Below are 13,686 nucleotides of genomic sequence, written 5' to 3' on the forward strand. Positions count from 1 at the left end.
TGCTCGAAGAAGGAGGCTAACAGCTTGACATCCTCATTCCCTTCCCGCTGTCGAGATTCAACACTGGACCCAGGAAGGCAGGCTGCGCTGCGCTTCAACCCGCCATGGACCGCCACCAGTGTCTCGTCACATCTTCAGCCGTCTCACGCCTGATCGCCCTGATCGCTTGGTCGCAAGAGGCAGCTGAAAAGCACTAAGATCTGACGGCGTGGAAGGATTCCGTTTAGCTTCCGAGTCGTGGCCCCTCGCGAAGGACCAACAGATAACAAACCTCCGACGTTCTTCATTATTTGCCGGAAGCTGAACAAGGGTTCGAAAGCTGGTCTTCATTCGGTCGCAAAGCTGATTCGATTGCGGCTTTGACGCGAAGGAGCGAAAATGGGGCGATGTAGCGACGGACTCCAGTCACTTCGTCCTCTCTCTCACATCCCCCCCGCTTCTTTTTTCTTCCTTTGCTCTTCCATCGTGTCCATCCTCCGATCTCCAGAACCTTCTTTTCCTTTGTTGTTGGGCCTGTTGTTTTTTTTTTTCCCCTTCTTGTTCTATTTAACCCTTCGGAGGACGTTGAGGATGGAATCCCGGGTTTGGGAGATAAAAGACTCGGGCAACTCCCCACCACAGCAGCCACCGCAGCAGAGCAAGCATCGACCCAGACAGAGCCCAGGCGCGGCTTGTGAGGAGTGTCGACGCCGTAAGCTGCGATGTGATCGAAAGACGCCGCAATGCGGCGTGTGCAACGCCACCGGGGTGGTGTGCCAGTTTAACCCCTCTAGGTCTGAACGAGGGCCCAAGAAGGGGAACAACCTCCAGCAGCTGCAACAGCGAATGGGTATGTCCACGACTTGATCTCACACGAAGGTACGCTTGTGTTTGACCGACGATTGCAGCTGCCTTGGAGGAACGCCTCACCCTCGCAACCGACAACAACCTCGTCTTCTCCGACCCGTTACTCGACCTTTGTAATAATTCGATGGCCTCGAACATGGCCAGGTTCACCTCCCTGTCCATGTCTCCGGAGAGCTTGGGCACCACCTCGACCTCCCTCGACCTTCGGCTCCCCCCGAGCCCACCGCAGCCGAGCGGGTCATCGGATATACCTGTCGTGATGCGAGAGGAACTGTAAGCTTTACTTATACTCACAGCTGCGGGAAATGGAAATTGAATTGTTGATTGGACAGGGACCAACTATACTTTGACCGGGTACACATCTTCGCACCGATGATCCACCAGGGCCGATACGGCAGCTGGAGCCTGCAAACCCCGAAGAGCGAGGCAAAAGAGGCCCTCCAGTACGCCATGTGGACGCTTGCTGCCTCCTTTTCGGCGCAGTTCCAGCAGCTCGCGCAGTCGCTCTACGACGAAACCCGCCGGATGCTCGATGTCCTGGAAGTCAAGGGTCGTGAGATGGACACCATGGACGTCGAGCAGCTGCAGGCCTGTCTTCTCCTGGCAATATATGAATTCATGCACTCGTACGACCGCCGATCGTGGATGCGGGCGGGATACGCCTTTCGCCTCGTGCAGTTGATGCGACTGTTTGAACTGGACTCGCCGACGAGTGGGCTGGGGTCCTTTGACTGGATCGAGGTCGAGGAGAAGCGGCGCACCTTTTGGGTGGCGTTCTGCTTGGACCGATTCCTCAGCATTCGAAACCGTTGGCCCTTGACCCTGATCGAACATCTCGTTAGCTTCCTTCCCATACCTCATCTCATCCCTGTACGGCACATTAACGATCTCACCTTAGATAACAACTCGCCTCCCAGCGCCAGAACCAGCATTCCAATCGGGCCAGCCCGTCAGCATGGAGTACCTCTCCGACGCCCTCTCCTCCAACAGCCCTGTCCTGTTCTCCCCATTTTCTGAACTTGTCCTGATCGCAACCGTGAGTGGCCGCGCCCTCGTCCACCACTACCAAGCGCTTGTTGAAAGCAACTACAACAACTCGATCCGCAACTTCCATGATCGCCACCAGTGGATTCACAGCAGCCTGATCCAGCGATTGGATATTCTAGCCGGGAATGCACCAAGTATACCTGAGCAGTGCGACCCGGTTGTCCTATTCACCCGCATGCTCGGTCAAACCATGATATTATACCTGTACCATACACTCGAGCTCAGCGCGTATGACTTCAACACGCTTGAGATTGCGTCCGTGGTCGAGTACGATGAGATTGCGCTCACGGCGGCGCAGGAGATGGTCTCGTTGACGAAGATGTTGAGTCAGCAGAACTCCTTCAGGGTAATTATTTCATTTCACGCATGAATCAGAGAGATTCCCGACTCACAAGCTGCCTGCAGACGCACCCCTTCACGCCAATCCCCCTCTCGCTCTGTGCAGACTTCTTCAACGCCTACCGCGACCCAAACACAACCTTCTACACGAAACTGCAAGAAATCTTCCAGGCCCTGCATAATATCAAGATCGTCAATAGCCTCGGCGGCAAGATCTTTGATATCTTAGAGTCTTCTAGACGGCAAAGCCTCAGCCAGGGAAGTCAGAGCTCGGCGTCGGCTTCGGCAATGGCAATTGAGAATCTTCCCTCATAACAATCACCGTTGAGTAATCCACAGCACAGCACAGCACTGCAATCGTATCATTCTCATTCTGCAGAGTTTCGGATGCCACGACGTCCTGAGACGAGTGGTTTCCTCTTGACCAGATAAGGGCTAAACCCTAACCCAAAATGAAAACTTATATCTTGTCATGATCTCTCCTCTCCTTTTATCCTCATATTTCGCTTTCGCATCTATCGCGTGCGTGTGTTTCACGTTCTAGTCTTAGTATCAATTTGGTGGCGTATAATTCGCAAGTTGTGCGTGTTCTGCGTTAGCGATTAGTATATGTTGCGTCAAAGATACAATAGAAGGATGACAACATACGATTGGGCAGAAGTAAAATTTGCCAGCTGGTAGTCTATTAGCTCTTGTAAGTTGTAGACTTTTCTCTGACTTAGCTTTGTGACTGGGCAAAAAGCATTAGCTGTACTTTCGCAGCAGAGGGCGTCGTCCCAAGACGGGTATGCATACTGTTTATATCTAGCTAATATCGGATCCAGGGGAAGCAACGTTGAAATATGCCCTGGCACGTCACAAAGCATAGCGCACGTTGAGCCATATCCAGTCGGAGTTGAATCCCATGAACAAACACATACTCCGGCGGAGTGTAATATGAAAAAAAAAAAAAAAAAAAAGGACTAGTGTTGAACCAGCAACAAGTACCTATCTAATCAAGTCTATCTACAAGCAGCCTGTGCCAGAATCTAAAATACTCCATACCATACATCGTTCCCAACCTCACACCGACAGGTAGCTAGCAACTGGTAGCTGGCTACACCACAACACGCACCCCAGTCAACCTGGCAACCTCAAGAATTTCATACACCAACGCCGCCACATCCCGCGTCTTAATCGGCACGCGATGCGCTCCTTCCCACTGAACCAGCCTCCTCGCCTTGGGACAGCAATACGTCTCAAGCAGGAGCCGATGCCGCTCGATCCCCGGATCGAGCGTCCCGTGGACATGGATCGTCGGTAGCCGGAGCACATGCTCCTCGCGAGCAAGGCAGGCAGCGCTCGGCGCACCCAGCGGCGCAATATCCGACGCGCTGACGAGCGCTTCGTTCATCCGCAACTCCGGGTCGAAACTCACGATGGGACCCTGGCCCGCCATGAGCACTGCGAACCGGAAGTGAACGCCGGCGGCGCCTTTTGCGGCCGATGAGCCTGAAGATGGTCCGCGGAGCTGTGTGCGCACTTGCTGGCGGAAGAGCACAGAAGCAGCGACCTTCGCGCCCTGCGAGAAGCCCAGGATGCCAACCCATTCGCCCGTGCCGCCGATGGCATTATCGTCCTGCATCGCAGCATACAGACTGCGATCGATCTCTGCGACTGCAGACTTGGGGTCCATGAGCGGATGCTCGGGTTTCGAGCGCAGCCAGCGCTTGAAAGGCCCGAAGTCGCGGTAGACGGAAACGACGTCCGGGCCCGGCTCCGAGGGGAAGGGGGCGTCTGCGAAGACGAGGCGGAAGTGGGATTTGAGCTGGGCTATGAGCACGCGGCATTGTGCGCGGAATATTGTGCTGTTTGTGCCGCCGCCGTGCAGGCAGAGGATCCGGGGGAGATCCAGGTTTTCCCTGTCGGGCTTCGGGATGAGGGGGGATTTGATTGCGATGGGGCTCATGGGGATGGTGTGCTGCTATTGCTATTGGTATAGTCTGTGTCACCAGGGCTGATGAATGTAGTAGTGTAACGATGATGGCAAATGGTCGCAATCTGATGCATAACGTGGTCGGTTCTGGAAGCTCGGATGCGATGGCAGCTGGATCCCTGGTCAGGACCCAAGGGACAGGGTCAATGCCTTTATCCGCAGCATGTTGTAGTTGTCTTCCCTGTGCCTGTTGCGGTATGACCCTCCCCGAACTCCGTATACTCCTCTTCTCCAAGAGCTATGACTGCTATCGGGATGCATGAATGAGCGATTCTCGCGATAACTGGAGTAAGAGGAAGTCCACGGACCCGAGTCCGACGGGATCAAGGCGCGCCCGCAGTCGCAATGGCCCTTCGCTGAGGCGCATCAGCTTTGTCTCACATTGGTCTCAGTTCTCACTGCCACGTCACAAACCGGTAGCCCTATGCATGACATGCACTATACCCATTGTATGGCGAGGACCAATGCATTGTCTCCGAGCGGATTGTATGGGCCACACCCAAGCTTCTGCACGGGAAGTCAGAGGTAAACTGAACTCCGAGCAATCATCCTAGTCATATACGCCTACTGTGGCTGCAAAAGCGCACCAAGAGAGTGTGTGGTGTGTTCAGGCGCTGACAAAAAAAAAATAAAAAAAACTCCGAGCCGATCCTTTGCCCAGCCGTCCACGTGGCGTTCAGTGGTCCTGGAAACCCACGCTCGGAATATCATCGACGATCATTCCCGATGCATAGCGTGGAACTTGGTGTTCCAGGAAATTCTAGCCCTCTCTATCTAATCTGTGCATGCATGATCGGCTGGTGTTGCTCACACCCCGGACCCTGTTTTGAAGCACGGAGTTCTGCTTCACCTCCCTCCTCGGACAACAATTGTATGGTGCTCTGAGCAGGGATGATTGAGTATCCCCCGAGGAACCGACCTGTGGCCCTCGAGAGCCTGCGAGCCATTCTCACAGTCCGAAGGGAATTCATCTCAACAATGTGAACCGGAAAGTTGCATATAAACCCTGTCACAGAAGACATCGTCGAAATGGAATCCGACAGCAGCATCACCAGAGCACTCAATCGCACACCGAAACTCTCTTTTCGATTCAATCCCGTCATACCTCGGATCCACTACCACAATGCCCCCTCCCCGCGGTACCCCCAACATCATCGAAGGCCCAGGCGACTACGATGTCACCCGGACAATCCACAACGACACATACCCAGCGATCAACCCCGCCCAGCTCGACCTCAGTGGCAAGACTGTCCTGATTACCGGCGGATCTCGAGGCATCGGGCGTGCCATGGCCCTCTCCTTTGCCAAGGGAGGCGCGTCCTCCATCGCCGTGGGCGCCAGATCAGACCTCTCCCAGCTCGAGACAGACATCTACGCCGCTGCAAAGTCTGAGGGTCGAGCACAGCCAAGAGTCCTCCCTCTAAAGCTGGACATTACAGATGAGGCCTCGGTAGCTGCGTCCGCAGCCAAGATTGAAGAAACCTTTGGCAAGCTCGATATTCTCATCAACAACGCCGGTGTCCTTGGCGAGTATGGCCTCATCGGTGACTCGGACACGAAAGGCTGGTGGGACGTCTTCGACGTGAATATCCGTGGCGCCTATCTCGTGACAAAAGCAATGATCCCCCTTCTGCTCAAGGGTGACAGCAGCTGTCGCTATGTGGTCAGCGTGACTAGTGTCGCGGCACACCTGTACAATCCAACGCTGTCCGCGTATGAGATTTCAAAACTGGGTCTCTGGAAGTTCTCGCAGCTCGTAAATGTGGAGTACGCGAGTAAAGGGATCACGAGCTTCGCCGTGCACCCCGGGAATGTTCCTACAGAAATCATCGGGGGGAAGGAGAATCTGCCAGAGCACCACCGGCCGAGTACGTCTCTCTCTCACCCTCTCCCTCCCCCTGTTTTTACATATACCATCTAGGCAAGATTTCGGACGCAATTTAACTAACGTACGTGGCAGTCTTTATCGAAACACCCGAGTTGGCAGGCGACTCGATTGCCTTCCTGACATCACAGAAGCGCGCTTGGCTGGGCGGTCGATACTTGAACCTGACGTGGGACTTGCCTGAGCTTCTGAAGAGGGAGCACGAGATTGTCGCGCAGGATAAATTCCGGAATAAGTTTGACTTTGCACTGGGCACAACAAATGGGCTGAATAATGGCATCAGTACGGGAACTGCTTGATCTTACCTTACTTTGTACTGGTAGAGAGGCATTTTTAGAGCATCAATAGGAGTATGTGTGTTTTGGTCAAACGGCGTTTCGGATTCAGACTGCTGTATATAATTTGATCGAAGAAGCACAGGGCTGCAGCTGGTGGTGGTGATGCGATTTGGAAGGTAAGACTACCTGCTCAAAAGGATTGAAGGGAAGAAACGGCTAACTGAATTCTCAAGGCTATATAAAGTACAGGAACAATTACAACTAAAACGCAGTCAAAGAAGAAACAACACTCTGTCGAACATGAAAGCACGCTAACCAATATACTCCGTATTCCCCTTCCACTCCACATCCTCCCTAAGCCCCTTGATATCCATCTCATTCAAGCAGGCGAGGACGTCAATATCCCCCCCCGCAGTCCGCGACCAGAAATAGACGCACCCCTCCAGTGGTCGGAAATTCGGGCGACGAACCAACTCCGGCTTTCCCAGTGGCCCAAACCCACACGTGTACAGCTCAACATGCGCAAGCGACGACACGCCGATATCCGTATCGGGATTGAATTTGCCCGCGAACATGATGGTCGCCTTGTCCGCAGTCCCCGCAATGAATGTAGCCCAGCTGCGGATCGAGTACGCATTGTTCCTCTCCTGCACTTCGGCGCGCAGGAGTGCGGCCGCGCTGCCGAGGCTCATCGCGTCCAGTTCCCCAAAGGATACCCGTGTAGTCGCGTTGTAGCCCATCTGGCCCATGTATTCTGGAGGCACACCCATGGCGCGCCGGGCATCGAGGGCACGCGAGAATTTGGTCAATTCTGCGGGGTTGTTGTTCCGAGCGAGGCGGACGGCCGATAGTCTTTTCCAGAGGAAGGCGCTCAGTGCGTCATTTGTAGATACGAACGGGGTTGTTTCGTTGGGGTCCGCCCGTAAATCCGAGTTGGCTTGCGCTTTGATCTTGCTTACGTTCAAGGCGGGCACGCGGAAGAAGTGCCAGGCTGCGGGTGCTCTGGGAGGAAGGGAGTCCGAGGAAGATGATGGCCCAGCTGTCGCAGGTGGGCATCTTAGATGTGAGTGGTCGAGCATCGGCTCTCCAGGGCCCAGCAACGGGATTAAACTCCTGCGATCCCGGTTCCCCTGCTCCACCTCGACGTCAGAGAACGTCTCGCCGCGAAGGGCTTTGGCGAACAGTTGCATGCACTGGAAGAGGCCGCCGCCGTCGATGAAATTATGCTGCGCAGCAGCGTCAAGGAGAATCCCACCCCTGATGAAACTGGCCTGGATGACGAAAACGCGAGCGGGATCTTCGTCTGACTCCTGGTAGCTTTCTGGGAATGCGACGACGGGGCCAAGTAATTTGCCGTCTAACATGTAAGACGGGCCTCGTGCTTGGCGGATTTCGGCAAAGGGTGGGATGGAGGTTCCAGAAAGATCCTTGACAATGACGAGGCCGTTGTTATTGGACGCTTGCTGGAATTCCGGGCATGGCGCCAGTCTGAATGATCCCGAATTCCCAGGCTTCCGGCCTTCATGCACGACCTTTGCCACTAGCCAAGGAAATGCAGCTGCTAGTTTGCCACCGGCAGCGTGTAGTGCGGTAGTAATTTCCTCCTTAGACTTGTCTTCCGCTAGAGGGAAGCAGACGAGGAGGTGGGTGTACGTCTTGAGGCGGGCCAGCTGGCCAATGTCGTCTTGGATCTGGGAAAGGTCAAACATGACGATGAACTGAGTCAAGTATTACAGTGTAGTAAAGTCAAGTAGTAAGTAGTATAGAATGCGATGCTATTCGAACCGATTTGATGATTCCCTTCATTGTCACCTCGATGCGTTCAGCTATATAGCATCCTGAAGACAGGGCGTCACACACTGCCGGTGATTGGCGAGCGCGCCAAAATCCGCGACGGGATGCAAGCGCTCGCCGCGAGAGGCGATCGGGTTTCAGATCGGGCTCGGAATCCAGGAAAATGCCGTCGGGTTGGCGTCTGACGTGACCCTAATCGCGCCGGATGAGGCATGGTGAGCGAATCCCTGGCTTCGCGGGGTAGTCCGTGCTTCAGAAGCATGGAACAGTAGGGCGGAATTTTCAATCAGCAATGCCCAAATGCCGTTTGGATCGACAGAGGATCTCGGCCTGGATGACATAGCGGTGTCGTGAATTCGCGGTGTTGTTGCACCAGATCGCGGCTGTTTGAGAATTCACAGAGTCCACCCCGTCGGATTGCCGATGGGCCCTTCTCTGCTCGGCATCTCCAGTTGAATGAGTATGTTGGTCTTCAACATCGGATTCATCTCTAGATGCTGCGATAGAATCATGAAGTATCAAGGCCGCGATGTCTATAAAGATGTTCCACTTGTGTGCTCTGGATCAACATCAACAGCAGCAACAACAAGAACTTCATCGCCACCACCACCATCCAACACACAAGCAAGACTCCCCCCTTAGCAAGGTAGCAAATACCCAGACACCAACATGCCTTTCGTACTTGACAACGAACACACCCTCGACGTCGCCATCATCGGCGGTGGGATCACCGGCGCAGTCCTCGCCATCGGCCTCCTCTCCCGCGGCATCAAAGTGAAAGTCTACGAGCGAGCTCGTGGCTTCAGCGAAGTCGGCGCTGGCATCGGCTTCACGCCCAACGCAGAATGGGCAATGAAAGTAGTGGACCCCCGCATTCACCAGGCCTTTAAGAATGTGGCTTCGCGCAACTCGACTGATTGGTTCTCGTGGATCAACTCGTATGGCGGCGACGATGGGACCATCAAGACACCTCACGACGAGCTAATTTACAACATGTACCTCGGCGAACGCGGATTCGAGGGCTGCCATCGCGCTCAGTTCTTGGATGAGCTGGCCAAGTTGATTCCGGCCGAGTGTGCCGAGTTTCGGAAGAACTTGAGCACGATCGAAGATCATGGCCAGGACGAGAAACTGGTTATCAAATTCCAAGATGGAACCACAGCCCAGGCTGATATCGGTAAGTAGATAGATAACCACTTCCACCCTGACGTTGAGCAAGGCTAACAAGGGGACAATAGTCATTGGCTGTGATGGGATCCGCTCCCGAGTGCGGCAACTGGTCCTTGGAGAAGACAACCCGGCCTCATATCCAGGCTACACACACAAGTACGCCCTGCGCGGGCTGATCCCCATGGAAAAGGCCGTGCCAGTCCTGGGCGAAGAGAAAACCGGCAGTCGCTTTATGCATCTGGGCGATGGAGCGCACGCACTCACCTTCCCCGTCGCCGATGGGAAGCTGCTCAACGTCGTCGCTTTCGTCTCCGACCCCGACGAGTGGCCGGATCAGCACAAGATGACTGGCTCCTGCACCAAGCAAGACGCCCTCCACGCGTTCAAGAACTTTGCTCCAGCGACTCGCGGAATCATTGACCTCTTGCCGGAGCGCTTGGATAAGTGGGCCATCTTTGACACCTGCGACAACCCGGCGCCGACCTACTTCAATGGTCGTCTTTGCTTGGCTGGAGATGCAGCACATGCGTCTTCGCCTCACCACGGTGCGGGTGCAGGAATGGGCATTGAGGATGTCGCAGCGCTTGCAACTCTACTCGAGCTCGCCCAGTCTGAGATGCAAAAGAAGACACACAGCAAGATCGATCTAATCCACCATGCCTTTGCGGGGTACGATCGCATCCGCGTCAAGCGGTCGCACTGGCTGGTCGAAACCAGTCGGTATGTTGGGGAGCTGTACGAGTGGCAGCATGGTCGCGATCCGGCCAGAATCCGCAGGGAGATCGACTGGCGCGCGCGCAAGATCTGGTCGTACAACATCGACGAGATGAATCGCCAGGCCAGGGAGGAGTTTATGCGCCGCTTGTGGACTTCAAAGATCGAGAACCCTCAAGTCACGGGACCACGCAGCACCTTTGCTGCCTTGCCGCCTCAGGCAGGAGTCGGCGCGTAAAAGTCCAAATCATCACCAAAAGCTTTTTCGATTCTTCTTCTCTTCAACTGCAGGGTTTATTTGTATATAGTTTTTCAATTGATAATGAGTCTAAATTAAGCTTATCTCATACATAAATTAGGTACCAAAAACGTGATTTCTTTGGATAGAATTTTTTTTTGTGAAACATGCTTTGAGATATATTGTTTCTTCACGCATGAGAGGTACAACAACCATATTATTACACCAAATCAAGATCCAAACACCACTTATTTGTACATCAAATCCATTAAATTTCCACTGGAATGCACTCATTATTATCAAGTCTGCACTGATACAGCCATTACTGCTTGGGGTTGAACTTGATGCCCATTATCTCGCCCGTGTATCTGAATCACGATTGCTTCAGACACTGGAACCCTTCCGCTGTCTGTCGGTTTGTTGCTCGTTTCTCAGGTCACCTTGTGATATCATCGCCGGGCGGTAACCCTAGAGGCATGTATGGACACGACCCGTGATTAGCCTCCCTGCATGCCAGCCTGCATTCTCCAGGACCAAACACGGTTGACAACCAGCTGACAATTGCCACTAGCCAGTACTTACATATCCTTCCTGTGGCCAAGTAAGACAAGGCTCTTCTCTTAACTTGTAGAGTCTATGCCAGCCACTGTCTGTTTCCTGCTCACCATGCGTTTCTTCCGGGCTCTTCTTGCGCCTGCGATTTTGTGGGCTACCCTAGTGTTGGGGAAGTCCAGCACGAGTACAGCTCATTACACGGTCGAAGAGCTCTGGGAGCTCGAAACTACATTCTGGGATAATTTCCTATACCCCGCCAATGTCAAGCAGATGGAGGCGATTAACTCAACCCTGTTCACCCCAGATGTATGCGGCCAACTGCCGGACACTTCCAAAAGTTACTGACAGTTACCCTAGGTGCAAGGCCGAGTAGATATCACTCGGGTGTTCAATGGCAGCGAGCTAAACACTGAATATATTTTTGGACTCTTCTCTGATCCGAACCGTGTCAGCCTGGTGGGGGTGCCAACTGCCTACAGCGTCACGCAATTCATTGCGCAGGGGAACATCGCATCCGCTACCACCGTCGTGACGTTCAATTCCTCCTCGTTTGGCAACCTGTTACTGCCCGTTACAATTGATACGTGGATCATGTGGGATGCCGATGGACGCATCATGCAATATGATGCTACTTTCCGCTGGTTTGGCTTCCTGCTGGATACTCTCGTGGAGGCATTGGCCACGTCCGTCAACGGTACCGCCAGCCAAGCCACAGCTGCATTAACCCAGCGCCTTGCCACGACTGTTTGTGACACGCATGATCAATACTGCACTGGAGAGAACCAGCAGTACGATAACAGCACAGCCTGCTATAACTTCCTGACTACAGCGATCCCACTGGGCAAGGACTACGAACTGGGCAGAGATACCCTCCTATGCCGGGAGGTTCACGAGCATATGGTGCAGTACGACCCTGCGCTGCACTGTCCACATATCGGACCCACTGGAGGGGATTACTGCGTGAATGATCAGACGTATGCACAAAAGGTACTGCAGAAGTACTTTAACGAATCCTGGATTGTGGGTGTACAGTCGACTGAAGATAAATGGTTGGGGAACTGAGAGTAACGGATGAACTGCTGAGTGAGGCACTATGGCCGAGATCAAGCGTTTGGCTCACTTTCACTTTGATCAGACTGTGTACGAGTTATCCAGGACGACCGAGAGGTGCATTAGGGTTGGAGGAGGCATCCATTACTTAAGATACACCATTGGATCGCCGGGCTGGAGGGAATTGTACAGGTCGGAGGCCGACATCGACTCTGGTTCGCCCCAACCCCTAGCGGAACTGATGCACATCAGCTCAGTCCTTACTTCTACCTGTGGAATCGTAGTTCAATCCCCTGACCTGACGTGAATCCGCGTCAGAGAGTATATGTAAGCCCGTAGCAGAATGCAGGCCACATTGTGTCATACGACTTGCAGGTCCTCTTGACGGACATGCAATCGCTCTTCCTCGGAGATGGATGACTAATTGTTCGTGAGCAGCCACTTCCACGCCATTGAGATCAATTCTTCTGACCTCATCTACTATGGGCGGAGTGACATCGTCGGGATCCTCAGTCGTACCGGACAGGTGAGCATCAGTTCGTGTCGACCACTCTGACATCCCTTTCTTTGGAACAGCTGTGGACGGATAGGTAATGTTGGTCAAATATTCCAGTTCCATCTGATAGTCTGCTAAAGCAGGATTCGCAGGAACAACGCCCGTCGGCGCATCCTCTCCAATTTCTCAAGTAACTCGAACGCCCGGCCAATGCTGTCCGCATATGGCTGGTGCAGCGGCGAAATATAGTTCAATATGGTTAGCATAGAAGTGGTGCCGCCGATGGTCGACGTCCACGAGAAACACGGGGCAAAGAGAGGGGATTGCAGCACGAAGCCAACGTCATCGTTAGCACACTCCCACGCAGACGCCCCCGCCACCGTAGGCTGCAGCCCGGCTTGCCTTACTACCGAAAAGAGCCAGGAGACAATCAGTACACTTATCCACTCGAACTTATCGTCAATGCGGACAACAGAAACCGAAGGGGGCTCGAGTGTGCATGTTTGTGCGGTGAATGGAGAACGGACACCTCCGCCGTTGAGACAGCGAAACTATCTCCCGACTTCTCTCCAGCATGAATATCTTACGATAAGCTGAAGACTATCCATATTACATAGCCGTACGCGTCTCCTTTCAATTGTATGGGTATACTTCGTTGGGCCGGCTACAAGATGCGTCACGGGAGGGAGTTGTACTCGCAGATACCAACATATGTGACCTCGAGGAAAAGCGGCCACGGCCGCTCTTTCTACCGGATCAGTATTGCATAAATGGCGGTCCCGTATGGATGTCTTAGAGCGCCTCACCAATGGAAGAAGAAAGCCTCCGACGTGGGAGAATGCGGCGTGGATCTGAGGCTAATTCATTGAAGCTGGGATGAGATTGCAAAGGCGTCACCCAGTACCTGACGGGATCATGTCTGACCAGCGGGGCATCCAGTCATATCGAAGGATGCTCATTCACGAGGGAAATAATGGGTGACTCGTCAAACACTCTGACTTCCAAGATGCGCACTCTATCTCGACCCCAGACTGAAAAAAACTTTATGCTGGGATTTCTTCAGGAACCACCGTATAGTGGCTACCCAAAAGTCTCCAACCAATCTCTGATCCAAGGTTGGTGTGGAGAATCAAAGGTCCCACCTCGGCCAGCAACCTTTCCGGCTCGAACCACCAGCTCGCCTTCGCGGAAGCTTCCCTCGACGGTCCTGCTGTCATCGCACAACCATTTATAGAACCCCGTAGTTCTCAAGTCACTGAGACTCCTACAGCACTCGTTTTTTTCTTGCCTCCTTTGTGG

The 13,686-nt window shown here is 53.6% G+C and overlaps 7 protein-coding genes across 7 annotated transcripts; 5 read left to right on the top strand and 2 right to left on the bottom strand.

Moving 5' to 3' along the window:
* Positions 1-104: 104 nt before the first annotated feature.
* On the top strand, positions 105-2,547 carry BJX67DRAFT_370038 (transcription factor domain-containing protein; the record flags this gene model as incomplete). Its single annotated transcript, XM_071030861.1, has 6 exons — positions 105-125; positions 592-829; positions 888-1,119; positions 1,179-1,683; positions 1,745-2,239; positions 2,299-2,547. 6 exons carry the CDS (start codon positions 105-107, stop codon positions 2,545-2,547), a joined length of 1,740 nt encoding a protein of 579 aa, XP_070890229.1.
* Positions 2,548-3,200: 653 nt separating this feature from the next.
* On the bottom strand, positions 3,201-4,808 carry BJX67DRAFT_343951 (serine hydrolase FSH). Its single transcript, XM_071028203.1, has one exon. The coding sequence runs from the start codon at positions 4,178-4,180 to the stop codon at positions 3,329-3,331; it is 852 nt and encodes a 283-aa protein (XP_070890230.1). The 5' UTR covers positions 4,181-4,808; the 3' UTR covers positions 3,201-3,328.
* On the top strand, positions 4,326-4,808 carry BJX67DRAFT_219388 (uncharacterized protein). The gene has a single exon (XM_071025707.1). The coding sequence runs from the start codon at positions 4,471-4,473 to the stop codon at positions 4,759-4,761; it is 291 nt and encodes a 96-aa protein (XP_070890231.1). The 5' UTR covers positions 4,326-4,470; the 3' UTR covers positions 4,762-4,808.
* A 201-nt stretch (positions 4,809-5,009) lies between these two features.
* On the top strand, positions 5,010-6,536 carry BJX67DRAFT_219391 (SDR family NAD(P)-dependent oxidoreductase). Its single transcript, XM_071025708.1, has 2 exons — positions 5,010-6,075; positions 6,168-6,536. The coding sequence occupies exons 1-2, from the start codon at positions 5,331-5,333 to the stop codon at positions 6,389-6,391; spliced, it is 969 nt and encodes a 322-aa protein (XP_070890232.1). The 5' UTR covers positions 5,010-5,330; the 3' UTR covers positions 6,392-6,536.
* Positions 6,537-8,190, bottom strand: BJX67DRAFT_219392 (putative trichothecene 3-O-acetyltransferase). Its single transcript, XM_071025709.1, has one exon. It carries the CDS (start codon positions 8,077-8,079, stop codon positions 6,682-6,684), a length of 1,398 nt encoding a protein of 465 aa, XP_070890233.1. The 5' UTR covers positions 8,080-8,190; the 3' UTR covers positions 6,537-6,681.
* Positions 8,191-8,833: 643 nt separating this feature from the next.
* On the top strand, positions 8,834-11,083 carry BJX67DRAFT_370042 (uncharacterized protein; the record flags this gene model as incomplete). Its single annotated transcript, XM_071030862.1, has 3 exons — positions 8,834-9,341; positions 9,403-10,198; positions 11,050-11,083. The coding sequence occupies 3 exons, from the start codon at positions 8,834-8,836 to the stop codon at positions 11,081-11,083; spliced, it is 1,338 nt and encodes a 445-aa protein (XP_070890234.1).
* A 226-nt stretch (positions 11,084-11,309) lies between these two features.
* On the top strand, positions 11,310-12,217 carry BJX67DRAFT_219416 (uncharacterized protein). Its single transcript, XM_071025710.1, has one exon. The coding sequence runs from the start codon at positions 11,433-11,435 to the stop codon at positions 11,901-11,903; it is 471 nt and encodes a 156-aa protein (XP_070890235.1). The 5' UTR covers positions 11,310-11,432; the 3' UTR covers positions 11,904-12,217.
* Positions 12,218-13,686: the final 1,469 nt, after the last annotated feature.

This window comes from Aspergillus lucknowensis (genome assembly GCF_044049455.1).
Source record: "Aspergillus lucknowensis strain CBS 449.75 chromosome Unknown BJX67scaffold_4, whole genome shotgun sequence".
In the NCBI taxonomy this organism is placed as follows: domain Eukaryota; kingdom Fungi; phylum Ascomycota; class Eurotiomycetes; order Eurotiales; family Aspergillaceae; genus Aspergillus; species Aspergillus lucknowensis.

What these genes read in the sequence shown, in the direction of transcription:
- BJX67DRAFT_219392 (XM_071025709.1), bottom strand. Translation starts at nt 8,079, where the DNA reads ATGTTTGACCTTTCCCAGATCCAAGACGACATTGGCCAGCTGGCCCGC.
- BJX67DRAFT_219416 (XM_071025710.1), top strand. Translation starts at nt 11,433, where the DNA reads ATGTGGGATGCCGATGGACGCATCATGCAATATGATGCTACTTTCCGC.
- BJX67DRAFT_219391 (XM_071025708.1), top strand. Translation starts at nt 5,331, where the DNA reads ATGCCCCCTCCCCGCGGTACCCCCAACATCATCGAAGGCCCAGGCGAC. An exon ending in GCCAGAGCACCACCGGCCGA is followed by an intron (nt 6,076 to 6,167) that starts GTACGTCTCTCT and finishes CGTACGTGGCAG; the next exon opens with TCTTTATCGAAACACCCGAG.
- BJX67DRAFT_219388 (XM_071025707.1), top strand. Translation starts at nt 4,471, where the DNA reads ATGAGCGATTCTCGCGATAACTGGAGTAAGAGGAAGTCCACGGACCCG.
- BJX67DRAFT_343951 (XM_071028203.1), bottom strand. Translation starts at nt 4,180, where the DNA reads ATGAGCCCCATCGCAATCAAATCCCCCCTCATCCCGAAGCCCGACAGG.